This window comes from Cyanistes caeruleus, chromosome 11 (assembly GCF_971803275.1).
Source record: "Cyanistes caeruleus chromosome 11, bCyaCae1.hap1.1, whole genome shotgun sequence".
In the NCBI taxonomy this organism is placed as follows: domain Eukaryota; kingdom Metazoa; phylum Chordata; class Aves; order Passeriformes; family Paridae; genus Cyanistes; species Cyanistes caeruleus.
Window position 1 is genome coordinate 1,982,791 of NC_141711.1, and position 20,026 is coordinate 2,002,816.

The 20,026-nt window shown below is 42.2% G+C and overlaps 1 protein-coding gene across 8 annotated transcripts in view; it reads right to left on the bottom strand.

Annotated features, from left to right (window-relative positions):
• The window catches only part of LOC111934941 (contactin-4), a 263,405-nt gene that overhangs the window by 52,191 nt on the left and 191,188 nt on the right, over window positions 1-20,026 (bottom strand). For all 8 annotated transcript variants that reach the window (XM_086846907.1, XM_086846912.1, XM_086846910.1 and 5 more), the window contains 3 exons: window positions 12,282-12,485; window positions 8,885-8,987; window positions 8,109-8,293 (listed from right to left, as the gene is read on the bottom strand). In XM_086846907.1, the coding sequence (XP_086703033.1) occupies window positions 8,109-8,293; window positions 8,885-8,987; window positions 12,282-12,485 (492 nt within the window). The remainder of the gene's footprint in view (window positions 1-8,108; window positions 8,294-8,884; window positions 8,988-12,281; window positions 12,486-20,026) is intronic.

The following is a 20,026-nucleotide window of genomic DNA, read 5'->3' on the forward strand; positions in this document are numbered from 1 at the left end:
TTATTCCCTTAATTTTATCACTTTGTTGCCTTTTTTTTTAAAATTTAAACAGAGTTTAAGTTTAGCCAGATTCCACTAAATTCCACTAAAATTGGTTTTGAAGATCACACAAAACCTCAGACTTTCTTTAGAGTTACCTTTTGTGCAGATATATCTACAATATACAATACTATCTATTTAAGATCTTATTATTAATAGTATATTCATATATTATATTACTTTTCAGAAAGTCCCATTAAACAATAGAACTCTGATTTTTTTAAATGGGAATTTGCCCTATTTTGACATAAGAGCATCTGACTTAGCAGGATGTGTTACCAGCAGAGGTCTCCAAGAACCTGATTAATACTTTTCCCCATGTAATCAGATAAAATTAAGATTCCTCAAAGCCAGGCAAGAACTTTACACATCTCCTTTGGACAGGAACAGGGGGCCAGAGATGGACTTGAAAGGATAAATGTTCAAATATCCCATCCAAATGGCAAATTGGTATGATTGTACCCAAGCTAGGGGTATGTCTGTGATGATGGGGTGCTGGAAACACAAATTCAGAGAGCTCAGGATGTGTTTGAGCCCACCCCTGGCACCCTGAACGTGCCTGCAAAACTGAGATGAAGTGGAGACTTTTCCACAGCACCTCATCCCCAAGGGATTTCCAGAAAAAGAGGAGAACTGAGCATCCTGGCGCTGCAGCAGAAAAAGGAGAAGTGAGTGGTGTTTATTTCTCTGGCTGCCCCTCCTGCCCCTGTAATATTTTAAGCTTGTTTATTGTCTGTATCTAAAGAGACAGGAAAGGGAAAGCCTTTAAATGCAGCAAGATGAAAGTCAGTTCTGTCATCTGGAGTAAGAACTCGAACAATTCCATCGAGCCGAGCAATTGCTACGGGTTCAGTGGCTCAAGGACATTTGCAAATTACACATGAATTTACATATTTACTATTCTAACAGCATCTAACTCATCATTTTGAAGGGAATTTTATGATCTCATGAAAGGAGCTCTATAAAACCCACACACATCCATTTGCCTTTTTTATTTTTGCTGCGCTGTTTTACAGATTTCCCACATGAAAACAAAGCTAAAAAAAAGAAAAAAAAAATCAACCCAGACAAAACAACTGGAATCTGCAAGTCCAGAAAAGCCATGAATGGGAAGCTGTGCTCTATAACCTATGTGTGTGCTATGGAAAAACAAAGATAACTCCTGTGGAGAGGAGGACAGAAAATTCAGAATTCATCCTCATCTCAAACAGACTCCCCAAATAAAGGAAATAATTTTCCCCTAAATAAGGGAAATTCTCTCCAAAAGGCATTTCTTGGGGTGGTTTGTGGGTTGTTTATCCCAACTCCTGCCCTGAGTGCTGAGATTGGAACGTGCAGTGCTGGGATCTGCCACCCCCAAATTCGTGTCACCCTTTGGGGCAGCACCCAGAGCCCCCACCCCACCCTGACCCCTTCCAGCTGCTTGAACCGGTCACATTCCCAATCCCAAAGCCATTTACGGTGCAGACAACTCCAGAATGAGCAGCAGAGGTCAAAAAATCATCTCAGTGCAAAGCTCTGAGTGGTTTGTTTGGCAGGAGTTTGTTCTCTGCTGCTCTTTGGGAGCCTTTTCTAATTAGGTCAAGCTCTCCTCTCAACAGCTCAGAGCAGAGAGAAGCTCTTGGCTTCATCCTGGGGAATCTCAGGGGTTGGCTCACGCTGCAAATCTGTGTGAGCCACCAAAGGAGAGTGGCCACAACCTAATGGAATTTGACAGGCGCCCACTGGGGATCAGACCAAGGTAACACGACACGAGATTTCAGGCATGATAATTAAAATAATTCAAATAAGGGGATGAAACCAGCTCGTCTCTACAACATTTTCTGGTAAAGTGATGTTCTCGGAGATAATGACAAGGTTTAACTTGTGACTTGTCTAAAAAAATGTCCTTTGGATTGTTTCAGGGGTACTGACCAAAGAGAAATTATATTATAGAAAATATTTTAGCCCTGCTTGGAGTACTTCAGATAGTACTGGCCTTGGAAACATCCTGGAGGAAAAAATCCGGAAGCTGATTAAGAATTCATCTGAGTTGCAAGCAAAATTCATATGCTGAATCTATAAAGTGAAAGAAAAAGCTTAGAGATACAAGCACGACTCTTATATAAGGATGGCTTTAAAGAAAAATCTCCCCCTCCTAGGAGATGAGAGATGTCTGGAGTTTGTACTCAGGGGGACAGGAGAAAAGTGATGGAAGTAGTGAGAAAAAATCCCTGTTTACCTTTGATCACTTTTCAGTCTTCACCAACACAAAGTGGGACAGTTAAAACCAGGTGAATAGGAAAATATGCCCAAATATATTCTTACTTCTCTAAGACAAAAAAATTCCAGGGGCAGTCTGTCCTTCACTGTAATGAATGAAAAGGCAAAAGTAGGAAGAGGAAATCATGTCCTAAAAGATATTTGAAAATGAAATGACGTGGCAGGTGATGATGCATCACCTCAGAAATGAGTGACAAAGCCCCAGAAGTAAGGGAGAAATATCAGATATAAACCTGTAGGACTCTGCAATCATCTGTGAGTTCAAAACAGCCAAAAAGACTCAAGCAAATGAGGTGCTAATACATATCCAGAATCCAATTCTCTGCTGGTGTGTATTGATTTCAGTGTTCCTAAGCCAATTTCTAGCAGCTGAGGACGTGGTGCAGGCTGTGTAATTCATCATTAATGGCAGATGAAAGGCTGAATGACTTGTCCATTACCATCTCTATTCTAAGGAGATTGAGACTGAGCCCAGGATCAGAACAGTCTGAAGAGCAGAAAGCCAAGTGTAAGAAGTGGAAAAAAACCCCAACCAGATGGGTAAAATGGATGAGTAATTGGAAATGCAGAGTGCAGCCAGCGTGTAAGGCTTGTGCAGGTAAGTGATCCTGCCCCGAATGGGGACAGCTCCTGTGCACAAATCCTGATCTCTTTCCTTCCCAAAGATCACAGGGATGTGAAACCAGACCTCAACTTACCTTTCCTCTCTCTTCCTTTCCTTCCTCCTGACCTCTACTGCCAGCTAAGGACTGTGTGAAATCTGTACGACCTAAAGGTGTGCAAATCCCACACCAAACCAATCTGCTGGAACGTTGTACCTAAAAAATCTCCTTTTGGCTCAGTCTTTGGAAACTCTACAAGACTGACCCTACCAACCCAGCCTGGGAGTGCTGCTTGGCACTAAAATATGAAACACCAGAGGAAAATCTGAAGCAGAAGAAAAGCTGAAGGAGTTAACCCAGCTGATAAAAACACTTCAGTTGTCCCCTCCTCTCATTTTTGTCCTGTCCCATGAGCTGTTCTGCACCATCACAGGATTTCCCCCAGTTTTTGGGGGCTGTGGGTGTTACAGGCACATCCACAGGGACCCATCCTCATGGGTTTAGTTATTTTTCATCCTGACACTGAACTGCAGCTGCTCAGGGCTGTAAGGGAGGTGGGGGTTGTTCTGAGTAGCCTTCATATTTCATTTCCATTTCTGTTTCACCCTATTTGTATTTTTGATTCTCCTGCTGGAGAGATGTTTCTCCAAGCAGCAATGATAATAATATGAGACTTTTTCTGAATCTCCAAAGCTTGGATTTCTCTGTAAGCAGGGTTCCAGCAATGCCTTGGTAAAGGAAAAGCTGGTGAGAAACACGGCTGTGCCCTGTGCAGGGAGTTATTCTGGATGCAAGACTTCCCTTAGGCAGCAAAGAATTCAAAATTCCTCCCTGTACTAACTTTTACCTGTGGAAAAGGTGACAACAGGGTTTTCTAGTGGGTGATGTGAAAGATAATTAATAATAACATAGTAATAATACAATAATACACTTGCCCTATTCACAGGAATTTTCTTGTATTTTTATCAGTCTAGAAACTCACTTTATTCAAATTTTCAGCAAATTATTTTTGATTTGGGAGCTAAACTGAGCAGACATAAAACTGCCTGATTTTCAATTTCTTTTCTAGACCTCTGGCCATAATGAAGAATATAATCTGATTTACATCTGAGGCTGTTTCACAGAGTGGCAGAAAGTGGCTTTTATAATAAATAAAATATATTTATTTTATATAAAATAAAACACAGGCCTGCTGATGAAAGGGGGACTCTTTTCACTGCAAAATTAAGTAGCCTCACAAATTCCTGATGGGATTTGGATTTGAGAAGGATTGAATCTAAAAAGGGGCCCAGCCAATTAAACGGGTTCTGCTGAATATCTCAGAAAACGCTGCAAAGAACTGTAATTAGTGGCAGGGAAGTCTGTCTGTCTGCTAATGCAGATGCTGCTGTGCTGACACTTTTGGAAAACATTTCAGCTGCGATTCTTTCCTCCTTTCCTTGGCTTGCCAGGGCAGGAGAGGAGGGGAGATTCTGGAGCATCCTGAGTTAGCACCTGCATCCGTGCTGGCTCAAACTGAGCTGCTTTGGAGCTTGGATATTTCCCAGAGTGGATCTGACTGTAAAACCAAGGACAAATCCCATGTTTTGTGTCAAAACCCCGGGAAACAAATGTTCTCAGTGGTGGTGCAGCTCCTCAGCCCTCCCCAGTGCTGCTGCTCCCAGCCCCACTGGACTCCTTTATGTTTGGATCACCTCAACCAGCAGCAAGATTTCAGATTTTCTGTTCTTCAGGCTAAATGTTTTGTTGGGAAAGGGGATCTCGAGATGTTGCATGGACTCATCAGAGTCAATACAGGGAAGCAGAGCCCAAGGAGTTCAAACCCAGGGATGAGCAGCTTTGGGGTCAAAAATACCAACAAAAGAAGATTGGGCTGAAACAGCATCTAAACTTACCATGAATTAAACATCAATAATAAATAAGCATCTCCTTGATGCCAGTTTTATGAACAAAAAGGCAATTTCTTTTTAAATTAGCTGATTAAGGTAATCTGTTTACTGTACTTCTGCCAGGAAAAAAATAATTGTTGGCATTGCTGTTTGCTCAGGATATAAATCTTAGCCCTGCGGAGGGTTTGCAAATGTAAAATTTATGAGCAGCCAGATTAAAAATACAATCAGGTCAATGGGAGTGCATCCCAAAACACACAGCTGAGGGTGTGGAGGGCCCTCGTTGCAGGGAGGAACTGGGGCAAACTGGAGAAACTGGGAGAGGAGAGCCCTGTGTCCCGCTGGGGACCTGACCTGCCTCGGCCACGGGAGTCAGCTGGCACAGGGAACAAGCTGCCAGCTCAGGAGGGCAGCAGCAGTGGTCAGAGCTGATAAAAGGTGGAAAAGAAGAGGCTGTGCTGTCTAATTTGGTAATTCAGGGAATATTCTGAGCTGGAGGAAACCCACAAGGAACAAGTGCAAGTGTTGGCCCTGCAGGGGACAGCCCCGAGAATGCCAGCGGTGCCTTTGGAATTAACCTGAGGCAGGGACAGCAAGGGAGAAGGAGAGAGCCAGCAAGGAGATGTGTCTTTCAGAGTTCCATCAGTCAAGGAAACAGAAGTAAGTGGCAGTAATTGCATTACCAGGAACATGTTTCCACGGGAAGGTCGATCCATCAAGGGGGACTCAGCCCTGGAGCTAATGCTTGTGGAGAGCAGTGAAACACAGCCTGGTGCAGGGGCTCAGAGACAGAAAATGCTGCAAGAACGGCTCCTGCACGTTTAATTAACGTTTTCTGCTGCAACAAGGGTGTCAAACAACTTCAGTGTCACTGATATGCTAACGGAGGAGACAATAAACGCTGGTACAAGAGTGAAACACAGCATGAGTCAACCTCCCCTGACAACTTCCAGGGGCACAGAGAGGAGCTGACAGAGCTGGGTTATCTACAGTGAGTGAGCAAATCTGAATTTCTTTTTCTTCTCTTTTCTTACTCTCTGCAGTGCACAGAGGCTGGTAACTGGATTTAAGGGAGTGGTGCTGCCTCACTGTGACCTGCAGGGACCTTACATCCCTCCCAGTGCCACCCCTGCCATAGCAGGGACACCTCCCACTGCTCCAGGCTGCTCCCAGACCTGTCCAACCTGGCCTTGGACTCCTCCAGAGGCAACCACAGCTGCTCTGGGAATTCTGTGCCAGTGCCTCACCACCCTCATGATAAAAAATTTCTTCCTCAAATCCATTCAAACCCGCACCTCTCAGCACCTCCAGCGCTTTTCCCTCTCCAGGCAGCAGCCCTGACCTTCCAAAAAGCAACTTGAAAGCTCTGCCACCATCACAGTTGTATTTCAATAATGAAATAACACTTGTCAGCTTTAAACCAAATTATTAAGGAAAATTATGTTCTTTTCCCCAGCTATTTGTATAAAAGTTTACAGCAAGTTTCCTTCCCCTAAAAGATTTTGCTGCCACGCAAAGCTCCAGAGCCCAGAGTACAGAATGCAAGTTGGTTTTTTTTTAAGAGATCTATTTTCAGTACTGGCTACAAAACACAAGTTATCCTCAAAAACCAACTACTTCCCTGGAAAAGGACAAGACAACAAGGATGATATTTTAGTGAATTATCTTTAAAACCTGCAACAGGGGAGGCTGCCACCCCTCCACGGGGAATTCCTCCACTCCCAGGGAGGAGACAGAAAGATTTCCCAGCTTGACAGACTGAGAGCAGGGCTCTCCTCTTCCCAAAAACCCTCGAGCTTCTCTGCTGAAATGGCACGATGGGTGTGAAAAGCAGCTTTTGTGTAGGATCCAGAGCAATAAATTCATTTCAGCAATGAGATTCTGAAGATCTGCCACGGTGGGAGTGCTCCAAAGGCTCCGTTTGCTGCTTTCCAGGGAAGGCAGCTTTGGCCGTGGGTAGAGCAAAGCTCTACAACTGATGAGTCTTTTAATTTACTCTCCACGTGGGGAAAAGCAGGAGAAACAGCACAGAAAAAGGAATCTTTAAATCATCTAATTAAAAAAAATTAAAACCCCTTCAAATCAACCCTGGATTCTTGCTTTAACATGAAAGATTTCACTTTGTTCTTGGTCTTTCATGCCTTTTCAATGTTTTCTCATTTTATATTTCCCTCAGTTTTGAAAGGAGAAATGTTCATTTGAAATGGAAACCCCCAAAGTTCTGATTTCCAAATGGAATGTCTTTCAGAAATATTTCCAATTTGAAAACATCCTAACTTTTAAAAAAAAAGTTACATTACCCATCAAATTCAATTCAGTGTTGCCAGAAGGGTTGGTTCCCAAACTCCTTTTCTGTGGCAAAAATATTATAAATCAAAAAGCATTCTCCTCATCTCTGGGAGTTCAACCCAATCTTCCCTGCTGACAGGAGCTGGGCCCTCAGGAGCATTTGGGGGAGAAAACTGAATTTTTGTCTGTATTTTCTATAAAGAATATCATGGGATGGGAACAGGGCAGCAATAAAAGCAGGATTTGTTTGATGCTATGGAGGTCTCTGCACAGCTGTGGAACCTGCAGCTTCTCCTCTCCAAAACATCTCCAACAGAACCTTGGTACCAAACCCAGCCCCAGTGCCCCTAAATCCCCTCCCTGCAGCTCCCTTTACCTGCACAGGTAAAACCACACTTTGGGTTTGCTTTGTGGGGCTGTTCCCAGCAGAAATTTGGGGATGAGCACCAGGATCAGAGGGATGAATGCATCCTCTGTTTACCAGAGCAGGCCTAGGAAGCTGAAATTTGACATTTTACAGTGCCTGGCTCACGGGCTCTGCTTTCAGCCAGGGAAGAGCAGGTGCAGAAAGCCTCTGAGGGCAGAGGGCTCTGCCCTGCCAGGGGCAAATCCCAACCCCTGGTCCCCTTGAAAGCACTTCTTAATTGGTTATCACCAATTAACATGTATCCACGAAAGCTGGGGCAGCTCCCACATCATAAATCCCGAGCTGCAACACGAGGATGCTCCCCCAGATTTCCTGCCTCGCCCTCCCAGCCACGAGAAGGCAAAAGAGCCTTTTCCAAGCATTTCCAGCATGTTTCCATGCCAATGTCCTTCCAGGGATGTGTTTTTGTTCCAGCTGCTCTGATTCTCAATTAATATGCACCATTCAGCCAGGTTTTATTTCAAATTACCCCTTTCTCCAGAGGTGCCGTTTGAAAAGGAAGTCATTTCAAAAATATCCTCGCAAAATTACCTCCCCACAAAATATTTACTGCAGATTGCACCGATGCAATAAAGCCCCGGGAGCAGGCAGCCTGCTTACCATAAAATGTCAGCTGCCCTCGTGCCACGTTCCTCCCTCTCACGTTTTCAGCCACGCACTCGTAGAGCCCGGCATCCTCCTGCTGGAAATTGGGGATTTCCAGGAGCCCGCTGGAGCGGTGTCTCCGGGCTTTCCTGGGCATCTGCTTCCCGTCCGCCCTCCTCCAGCTGATGGTGGGCACTGGGCTGAGGAGGGAACACAAAGCAGAGGCTGGGAGAAGGAGCTGTGGGCCTGGCACAGGATCCAGAGGGGTTTTATTATGGGTGGGTTAAAGGTGACATGAATATAAATGTGTTTATTGTGGTGTATCAGACATTTTATTGTTAAAAGAATAATAATTTTATCATTAAAATGCTGGTCTGACCCAGCTGAATTTGGGGTTCTGATGTAAAAACACATCTATCTGAGGCTGGGGGGTGCCTGGCAGGGGGTGCCCAAAGAAGCTGTGGCTGCTCCCAAGGTCAGGTTGGACACTGGGGCTTGGGGCACCCTGGGGCAGTGAAGGTGCCCTGCCCAAAGCAGGGCTTGCACTGGATGGGATTTAAGGTCCCTTCCAACCCAAACCATCCATTTTGTGATGATTTTCCTACCAGTGCCAACATTTTGGAAGCACTGCCAATGTTTACACTCCCCAAGCCCTGTGGCTGCTGTGAAAACTGGCCACAAGTAACTCCTGCTGAGGGAAGTGGATCATTAGGAACCGCTGCAAACTCCACAAATCCAGCCTGAGAAGGTGCAGGAATAATAATTAATAATAATAATGGATCCAAACTTACTTGCCCAAGGCAAAGCACTCCAGTTTCACCGTGGTTCCTTTCGCAGATGGAACCGTTTCTGGGAACTGCACTTCTATTTTGGGCTCATACTCTCCCATCACCCCTGGGGACATAAAGGAGATGCAAAGGCTTGGTTGAATTTCAGCAGTAAATTCACAAGTGTTCCTGTGCTAGCACAGAGCTGTTCTATACATCATTACTTGCCCAATTAATCCATTCATTTTAAACATGGCCTGTTCCTAACAGCCGTGGAGTGTGGGCTCTTTTCCCATTTACTGCCAGAGGAGAAGCTGAACCGACTCTCCACACCATCTGCCAAAGATTAAAATCTCTTCATGGCTCTGTCACTTTTTGCTTTTGAATATGCAAGATTCTTGCAGGTAACTTGTGAAACAAGGGGAGCAACAACCAGGGAGGTTCAGCATCTTCTAGCAATGAAACAGGGAACAAACAGCCATTAGGAAAAAGTTTTAAAATCCCTGGAGTTAACAGAGATATTTCTATTAACTCCCAGGATTTCAATGCACAGAGATCATCTACTCCTCGGGTAATTTCTTTATTTTTCACTGCCCCGGTAAATCACGGAGCGTGGCAGCCTCTTTATGAAATTGTGTTTAAAAATTTGTGCACATAAAAAGGCCATTACAGCCCTGACAAATGGCTCCATTTCCAGCCACTGCACTGTCTTAAACCCTGCACACATCGTTCCACCAATAGTGATTATCAGCTAATTGATGATTGCAATTCAAATCTCAACCATGAGCGCTCCCTGGACAGTGGCCAAGGGAGGAGAGGAGCTGGGTCAGCCCTGGAGAATCCCAAAAATACAGAAATGAGCCTGCAGTGACACTGGGGCACATCAGAGCTGGCTGCTCTTGCTTTTCACACTGGATGCAGGGAAATCCAGGTTTTTCCCTTTCATTTCCCAGTGATAAAGCTGGAAATGCTCAGTGAGAGGCTCACACCAAGTCTGTCTCTGCTGAGCTGAATGTTCCCAGCTCTGACACAACTGCAGGTTATGTCATCTTCCTTCCAACACATTAATTGCAAATAAATGTTCAACAAAGTGGCTGCTGCACAGCCTCTCTTGTCAAAATTAAATGCATTTATTAAAAATATGAATACTCTCCCCGTATTCATGTCCTGCCCAGCACTTTAAACAGGAAATCTGTGATTCTGTGGTGACATTCCAGCATTTACAAACCATATAAACAAGAATTACATGGCATGCCACTCTGCTTGCTAACACTGCACCTTCCCAAAGCTCAAAATCCTGTTTTCCTGACTGGGACCAGCCAAATCTTTGCAATCTTGCCTACATTTCTCCAAAATCTGTGCTAAATGTTTGCTGGGTGAGCTTTATTTAAGCCATGAACTTCCCTGTGGTCTCCAAAGCAGCAGGTGACAGAACTTGTGGAGATCTTTTCCCCCTTCTCTTCACTCACTTTTTATTTATTTCCATTTCTTTGCCTTGGGCTGGGCCTGGAGAGCTGAAATCCAGGGGGATAAAACCCCCCAGTGGGGTGGGAATATTTCCCTGGAGCTGTGGGACATCAGCTACTTCAGCCCTTCAGCTCTGGCCTCTCACAACCTCAATGTGAACTCCAACCACCAAAAAAATCAGGATTTGTACCTGGAAAAATCAGGATTTGTACCTGGAAAAATCAGGATTTGTATCTGGAAGAACCACCAGGCTGCTGCAGTGGCACCCTGCCCATCTCCATAAATACAGGGTGTGAAGTGAGTCCTGCTGTTTCCTCTTTCTAGGAGCAGTTGAGACATCTCCATCCTGAATCCAAGATCACTTCCATGCAGAAAATCCCCATTTTTCCTGCTCTTCCTGGCTGATTTAACAGCTGGCTTAGCAGTGCAGGTGGCAGGGATGGAAGAGGAAATGGAAGGACTAAAACAGACCCTGGGTTTGTGGCTTGGAGAGCACTGCCAGTGTCACGGCACATCAGGTGCTCCATGGGTTGGCATTTCAGAGCCTTTTGTCTCTTCCTTCCAATTTCAAGGCTTAAAAACCTTCTTTGGGATGAAATTCCCAGGAATTCAGGAGGAGGTGGATTTGTCTGGGATTTTGATATGCATTTCCTGACAACACCTGTGAAATGTGGCAGTTTAATTGGCCCAAACAGCTGCTGCTAATGGCAGTTTCATCTCAGGACTATTTTGGTTCTTTCCCACAGTTACTGTTTCAATCTTGAGCTGGAAAATCCCACATTTTAGAGAAAAATAGGGTGATACTGCAGGAACAGCAGCTCTCAACACCTGGATGCTCCCAGAAAGCTTTAGAGTGGGATGGGGCAGCTCCAGCTGTGCCAGGGAACAATTCCTTCCCAATCCATCCCTGCCCCACCAGTTTAAAGCCATTTCCCCTCCTTCTGTCACTGCACACCTTTGTACCAAGCCCCTCTTCCAGTAGGGCTTGCAAAAATAATAATAATAATTAAAAAAATCCTATTATTGGAATATTTAAAAATATTATTTCAGCACTGCAATTGTTAGCACGAGGCAAATTGAAACATCTCTTTTTGCCATCCATGCCATGACTCTCTCTGGACTCAGAGGGACAGATTTGCTGCTGCTGTGTTTATGGAAACACAGAATTCCCTGTAAGGGAGGGCAGATATGGAGCAGAGCTGGGAAAGCAGCACCTCCAGCCCTCCCAGTCCAGCTGGGACAATTCCTCAGCAGCAGCAGCATTTGGGATCCACAGGGATTTCATCAACCTGATGGGTAGGAGGCTGCAGAAAGGAGCCTGCGCATCCCAAGCAAGGAATTTCTGTCAAATCCCACAAGGTGACAGTGGAACTTCTTCCTGGAGAAGTTGCTAACATTGCATTTCTATTCCTGGAACAAATGTCCCAACTGTTAGCCTTTAAAGAGAGACATTTTAATTAATTTTAATTGGAAATTAACATGCAAATGTATTTTTCTTATCTGCTCATAAATGACGACGATACAGATCAATTGTCTGTATAAATTTAGAAATCCTCTTTTGCTTTCTTCTCCCCTTTTTTGTATTATTCCACAGACCACTAAAAATAGCACAAATTCTGCTGGGAAACACAGGCTGAGCTAACAGTTACCGAAACAACAAAGTGCCTTTGTTCACTTTTGGGCTGCATAAAATGAGCAAAACTGGTATTTCCAGGCTCTAAAACCTATTTTGTTTCCTGTCTTTGGCCAACTCTCAGCAGCTTTTTCTTCTGTAATTATTGCCTGACTCTGAGAGTCTCTCCAGCCATGCGAAGACCAACTTCAGCTGCCCATCAACCACAGCTCCATCACCACTGAAAAAAACCACCAAGGGCAAGCCCCTTGCCAGCAATACAAACATTTCAGGTCTCTTTTTAACTCGTGGGTGCCACGAGGAGCACGAGGAGGGTCCTACCGTCGTTCCTGAGGACGAGGGGCGTGGGGGGCCCCAGGACCTTGCTGTTGGTCACGGTGTTGGTCACCACGCAGGTGTAGTTGCCCACGTCCGAGGTCTCCACCTTGGCGATGTACAGGTTGCCGGTTTCCTGCGACACGAAGCGCCGGTTGTCCTGGTGCACGAAGGTGGGGTACTCGTTAAAGATCCAGGCGTAGCTCAGCTCTGAAACACACGGGACCCGCCGTCAGCGGGGGAAGCGGAGAGATCCCGGCCCGCGGAGCGAGCCCCGCGCCTGCCGCTGCCCTGCTGCCTCTCACCTCTTGCTGTTCTAGATATTCACTCACACCAATTTGGTTCTTACCTTTTTTAGATTTATATATTCTCTGACACCGTTTTGGCTTTTACCTTTTTTAATTTTCTGTATTCTCTGACACCGTTTTGGTTTTCACCTTTGTTTCTTTTAGGTATTCTCTCACACCAATTTGGCTTTTACCTTCTTTTAATTTATATATTCTCTCACACCAATTTGGCTTTTACCTTTTTTTAATTTATATATTCTCTCACACCAATTTGGCTTTTACCTTTTTTAATTTTCTATATTCTCTGACACCGTTTTGGTTTTCACCTTTTTTTCTTTTAGATATTCTCTCACACCAATTTGGCTTTTACCTTTTTTAAATTTATATATTCTCTCACACCAATTTGGCTTTTACCTCTTTTAATTTTCTATATTCTCTGACATCGTTTTGGTTTTTACCTTTTTTCATTTTATATATTCTCTCACACCATTTTGGTTTTCACCTTTTTTAAATTTATATATTCTCTGACATAATTTTGGTTTCCACCTTTTTTTCTTTTAGATATTCTCTCACACCGTTTTGGTTTTGACCTTTTTTAATTTTATATACTCTCTCACACCGTTTTGGCTTCTATATTTTTTTATCTTTTTTTTTTTTCTGATGCTGTTTTGGTTTTCACTGCTTATATTCTTTCATATATTCTCTAATGATGTTTGTTTTTTATATTTTTTCCTTTTCTATATTCTCTGACACCATTTTGGGTTTCACCTTTTTTTCTTTTAGATATTCTCTCACACCATTTTGGGTTTCACCTTTTTTTCTTTTAGATATTCTCTCACACCATTTTGGGTTTCACCTTTTTTTCTTTTAGATATTCTCTCACACCATTTTGGGTTTCACCTTTTTTTCTTTTAGATATTCTCTCACACCATTTTGGTTTTTATCTTTCTTTATCTTTTTTCCTTATGCTGTTTTGGTTTTCACCTCTTTTATTCTTTCATGTATTCTTTAATGCAGTTTGGTTTTTACCTTTTTTTCTTTTCTATATTCTCTGATGGTGTTTTGGGTTTTACCTTTTTTTTCTTTCATACATTCTCTGACACCATTTGGTTCCTAACTATTTTTCTTTTCTATATTCTCTGTATTCTTTACACATATTTTTGTAGCTTTTTTTTTATTTTTTTTAGGCAGAAAAACAAAACAAATTCCAGGATCCTTGTGCTGTCTTGGTTCTCTTTAGAAACCAAAGCTGAAAACTGCTTTTTGGGACATATTTTTGTAAGCTGGATCTTGTCTGAGGGGGGAGAATTTAGAAGGTACCAGAACTGGGGGAATTAATTCACCAGGCAGGTTCTTAATTGGGGCATTCTTGTCAGATATGCTAATTTTCAGAATTAATAAAAATTGTACATAAATCAGGGTGCATCCTCAGCTTTTTCCACCTGAAGGATTCATGCATTTAAGGATCCTCACACCAAGGTGCCCCTTTTATCACCCAAACTGTGCCTGGCTCGTATTTTTAGGACCAGAGAAAAAGGCATCACTACAAATGCAAATTTCCAGCTGTGACGCCTCCGAGCCTGCACACGGATCTGATATTCCTGCTACTACTTCAGCTTCATCCAGAATAAAATGCATTTCACAGGAATCTCACCTTTTTGTCATGAGCATTCCTGCCTGCCCATGGCTTTGCTTTCATCCTTCCTAATTAATTCTTCTTCCCCCTTAAAGCCAGTTGTGAGGAGGATCTGCCTGAGTCGAGTTATCACCCACTGGATGCTTTATTCCTCAGGAATTTCTGAATCAGCAGAAAGCTGAACACTAAATTAAGCAGCTGTAATCTTCTCTGTGACTAATTAGACAGGGTTCTGTGTTTTATAAGGCGTGTTTGGAAGTTATTTGAGCCATAAAGAAGAAGTGAGAGATGTTGCAGAGGCTGTGAGTGAGGTTAATGCAGTCTAACCCTGTTATATCTGCCTGAGCCCAAACACACTCAGAGAGCCTGAAGTGGATACAAGACTAAGGGAACGCTAATTACACTAAAAATCATATTCTTATTTTAATACTCTAATGAGTCGTGGCTGTAATTGACCTCAACTACCATTAGGTACTTTGGAAAATATATTCTGCCCTCACATCCCACTGCTCCCAGCCAGAAGAGGCTGAGTGGAGACTCTTGGCCTTTTTATTTACTTATTTCTCACAACAGGACCCGAAAATGCCTGCTCAGACTTTTAGGAAGGTATGATAATTCTGTTTATGAGGGAATACCTAATCATCATATTTACATATGTGCATCTCATTAGAAGGAACCTCATGCTGATGTCAAGAGGATACTCAGGGCAAACAAGGCACCACTTCTCAGCCAGCTTATTATTTCCTGCAAGTAGTTAAGTTTGTTGGGGTTTTTTTGTTTTTTTTTTTAAATTTATTCTCAGTGAACAATTATCTTTCCCCTCCAGAAGCAGCCAGCACTGGGTAAATAAATATCCCTGCCCTGGCAAGCACAGGGGTGCTGAACCAAGTGACTCTTCACACACAAGGTTTCCACCAGAGCCCCCTGAGCTCTGCAATTCTGCTCTGACTGGAAATGCTGAAATGACCACAGAACAACAGTGGAATTTCTGGATCAATCCCTGTCCCTGCCATCCTCCCCCAGGAGGTCTCATAGGTTACACCCCAGAAAAGGCTCCTGCTTTTCTCTGCCAGCCAGTATGGCTTTAATTGCTGAAACCCCTCTAATTTCCAGGTTAAATATTTTCATTGTAGTCTGAGGATCTGTGCTTGTGGCTAATGATCCCTTTGGCTTAAGGAGTTCTCATCTCTTTGCTGGTGAGAGCCATGGAGAGCCCTTGTGATGGCATTTTCAACACTTTCCAGCCCTGTAATGGTTGGAGCAGCTTTTCCCAGGCTCTGCCTCCGTTAAAAAGTCTGGGATAATTCTGTCACTGGAGCTGAGCTGGGCGAGCAGGGCACAGGAGGCTCTGCAAGAGGAGCCTGCTCAAAGACAGAAACAAATGGAGCTGGGATCCCTCCCAGATGGTGGCAGGAACTAAAGGAGACCCATTTCTAGAGGGCAAAACATCGAAACCTCCCCCAAAGCTACCTTCAAACTCTGTTAATTTGCCTGCATAAAACTGAGGAGCAGAGTAAAGATCTGAAAGTGCAGCTCTGCCTTCCAATCAACGCCAGAGAGCTCCAGCTGCCCAAATGACACAGAACTGGATGTTAGGAGCAGGCCATTATTGCTATATGATATTTAAAGATATTTAAAATACATTGTTATATTACAGAATTATATATATATATATATATATATATAATATATATATAATGTATCTATTTAATATAAAATATATTGTTTTATTATAGAATTATAGACATATGATATATATATATAATGTATCTATTTAATATATATTATATATTAAAATATTTATAATATCTCTATATAATATTTAAAGATATTTAAAATATATTGCTATAGAATAGAATTATATATAAATATATATTTTTATATTTATATATTAATTTTATATATTTTATATAGTAATAATGTTATATATTAATATGTATTCGTATTTATATATATAATATTTATATTTAATATATATACATTATATATTAAAATATATTGCTATATTTATATTATTGCTATATAATATTTAAAGATATTTAAAATATTGCTATAGAATAGAATTATATATATAAAGTGTATTTTATATACATATAATATGTATATTTAGTATATATTATATATATTGAAATATGTTGTTATATTTATATTATTGCTATATAATATTTAAAGATATTTAAAATATATTGCTATAGAATAGAATTATATATATAAAGTGTATTTTATATATATATGTATATTTAATATATTTTATATATATATATTGAAATATATTGCTATATCTATATTATTGCTATACAATATTTAAATATATTTAAAATATATTGCTATATAATATTTAAGGGTTGGGAGCCCTGGGTGAGCAGGGCACAGGAGGCTCTGCAAGAGGAGTCTGATCAAAGACAGAAACAAATGGATGAGCTGGGATCCCTCCAGCTCAAAATGAGGATCCCAGCACAGGGGGGACTAAAGGAGACCCATTTCTAGAGGGCAAAACATCAAAACCTCCCCCAAAGCCACCTTCAAACTCTGGCTGCATAAAACTGAGGAGCACAATAATTCCAATTAATAATTCCTTCATTCCAATCAACACCAGGGAGCTCCAGCTGCACAAATGCCACAGAGCTGGACGTTAGCAGCAGGCCATTATCACACCAGAACATTTAAAACTGGTTAAATCCTTCTCCCAAACACTGTGGGACTGGTGGAATATCGAGCCCAGGGAGCAGCAAGGGCTGGAGCCTCTCTCAGTGGCACCTGCTTGTGTGGGAATAAACATTCCCTCCAACTTAGATTTCCTGAGAGATCCTGCTGCAATATTTATGGCTTCTCCAACCTGACGGGCTCCTTTTGATAAGGGGTCCCTCTCTAATTGCTCTGGCAGTGACAGGCAGCTCGGTTCCCTGGCAATTTGTAACTCCTGGGCAAACAGACACTTCAAACACAGCCTGAGGTGGCTCCTGGCGCTGGAAACCATCCCAAAATCACCAACACAGAGCCTTGGAGCACAAGGAGTCGGCAGCAACAGGCATCCCTGGTTTTCTGATCACACACTGGGCTCTAATGCCTTGAGGAATTCATCACAAACCTCTCCTGTCTAATCTGGGACCCTTCTCATGTGATTTTTGCCTAATTTCCCACGCTTTTCATTTCCTCTTTAAAACAGGTCTCTCAAACATAGAATATTACTCAGTTTTGGATCTGTTTTTGCTGTTTTTTAAAGGAAAGGAGAAACTCCACGACTGCAATCCCAGAGCAGCCACTGAGCACCTGCCTGGTCATCCCTGCACAGACCCAGGACATGCTGGAACCTTATTTTTCTTCATTTCCATTATCTTCTCTATAGTGAAAACTGCACAGAAATTCTGAGTAATTATTACTCAGAATAATAAGAGAAACTTAGGCCTGTGGTTTGCCAAAATAATAATAATAATAATAATAATAATAATAATAATAATAATAATAATAATAATTCTCTGCTTGCCCATCTTGAGTCATGCACATATTTTGCCTCTGCCTTGAAGTAGAAGAAACTCTTCTTGATTTTCTTTCCATAAAGTCAGGGCTGCCACTTAAAAAGGTCTCTGTGGCTATTATAGGAAAAGCTATTAAAATATCAAGATTATGGCAGCCATAAAGCTGAGGAGAAGAATGAAATTTTGGGATCAGTATTAGCCAAAAAATGGGGGTCATTTATCATTTTTAATAAGAACAGTGTGGGTACAATATACTATTATTTTTTATAGGCTTTACTGAAAGTTACAGAGATTAATCCAATCTTTAATGATTGCTATAATTCCTATGTTATCACCTCCTCTGTCACTCCCAAGCTGGACAGAACTGATTTTCAGTGTAAAACAGAAGGTTTTCTGTAAATCACAATGCACAAAAATGATGTTTCATTACAAATGGCAAGAGAAAAACATCAAATTAAGGAAATTATGAAAAATATGAAGGAAATGATGAAAAATACGAAATTAAGGAAATGATCAAATCCTCCCTTTAAATTGTCCCAAGCAACCCAAACTGTGACTGGAACATTAATTAATTTTGAGACATTTTAAAAGGAGAGGTGAGGCTCATCCCCTGCTATAAACAACTTAAATCCAGATGGAGTGAACACAACCCTGAATGTCTGGTTGGTACTTCCCTTGACCATGCACTTCTGTAAAAGTATGGCTGGTTTTTAAATTCTGTTCAAAATTCAATAATTTTTTTGCAGAATGCACTTCTAGAAAATTGTGGCCTTTTTAAAAACTTTTTCAAGATTCATTTATTTTTTTGCAGGATGGGAAGTGCTGAAGTTTTCCTGTCTGTTTTTCTCCCTGCCATTTATTCCCTGCACTCAGGACTTTGCTTTTAGGTGATTTAGCACAGACAAAGTTCTTGGCTCTGGGTGTGTTCCTGCACCAAACATTCCCACCTGATCTTTTTTTTTAATATATCCAAATGCTATAATAACATTTTGTTATACCACCCCCAGCCATGCCTACTTGTTGTTGCATAAACCTCATAGAAAACTGATTTTTGGTGGATGATTTGCAGACTTCTTGGTTTGTTTTTTATTTTTTGCTCTGATTGCTTCCTTTCCTTGGTGTTCAAACTGCTCATAAGTGAAGGTTACAGCAAATCTGGGCAATGCTAAAGCTGATTATCTGATGAGTGTCCCTGAACCTCAGCTGCCAACTGCCTGTAGGGGATGTTCATAATTCAAATTTCATAATTCCAAATTTCACTGCGATTTGATTGAGCAATCAACACCCATCACCCCATAAATCACAAAGTGTGAGCAGGAAGGAAGGCTCCAAGTGCCACAAGATCCTGGCAGAGTGCCCTGGGGACAGGGGAAAAGGGAATTATCCAGGAAAAAGACAAATCCCTGGCACAATATTCCATGGCTCCTCTCCACACACACACCACTCCTCTGCAATTCCTGCAGTTTTGACCATTTTTCTCTTTCCCAGTTTTATTTTAATGCTAAAGCTACATGAATTATGCACTGCCCCTTTTTTTTCTTTTGTGGGCCCTCAGACCATTCCATTGCCCTGCCAGCACCTCTGGAGCAATTTTTAATCTTCCAGTCTTAAATAACTGCAGAACAATTTAAGGAAATCAGCCTGGACAAAAGTTTCACCTGGTAATTCTCCCTTTGAGTCTGAGCTCTGCTGCCCAGCCACATCACAGCTCTGGGCCTCAAACGCAGGTTTTAATCAAGAGAATGATAAATAATGAACAAGATTAATCTAAGTTTAATAAAACACCTTTGGATGAACCCTCAGCTATGCCAAATCTGAGGACACAGTTACTCAGCAGAGGAATGTGTTTCTCATTCTTATAAACTGACAGAAGTTTATAAGAGGGAGAAAAATGCAGAAATTACCCAATTTCTGGGCTGGACTCCTTCTCACAGCAATTTTCAGTGCTGTGTTTGCCTCCCAGCCCCTCGACTGCCCAGGTCTGGGTAATTAAAAGGGCAAGAGGTCTTCATTACCTGGAGCCTAATCAATAACCCTGTATCTCCTGCATCTCCAGCTCGTGGATCTCCCAAGCACTTAAATATTTGCTGCCTGGCCTGGCTTATCTCTCGCAGGCAGCCTCCAGCCCCAGTCGATGGCTGTGAACACTGAGGATGATTGCACTGTGCCATGGGGCAATCTGAGCCCAAAAGGAGAAAAATCAACACAAATCTTTATCTGTGCTGCATAGAAAACGTTGTGAGACGAGGTCCTGCACTGGGGCATTTACTCCAGTTAAATACCAGAACTATTTCAACAGCATCTGCTGGGCACAGACACCCTCCCATCGAGCACAGCCTGCCTGGTGTGTGG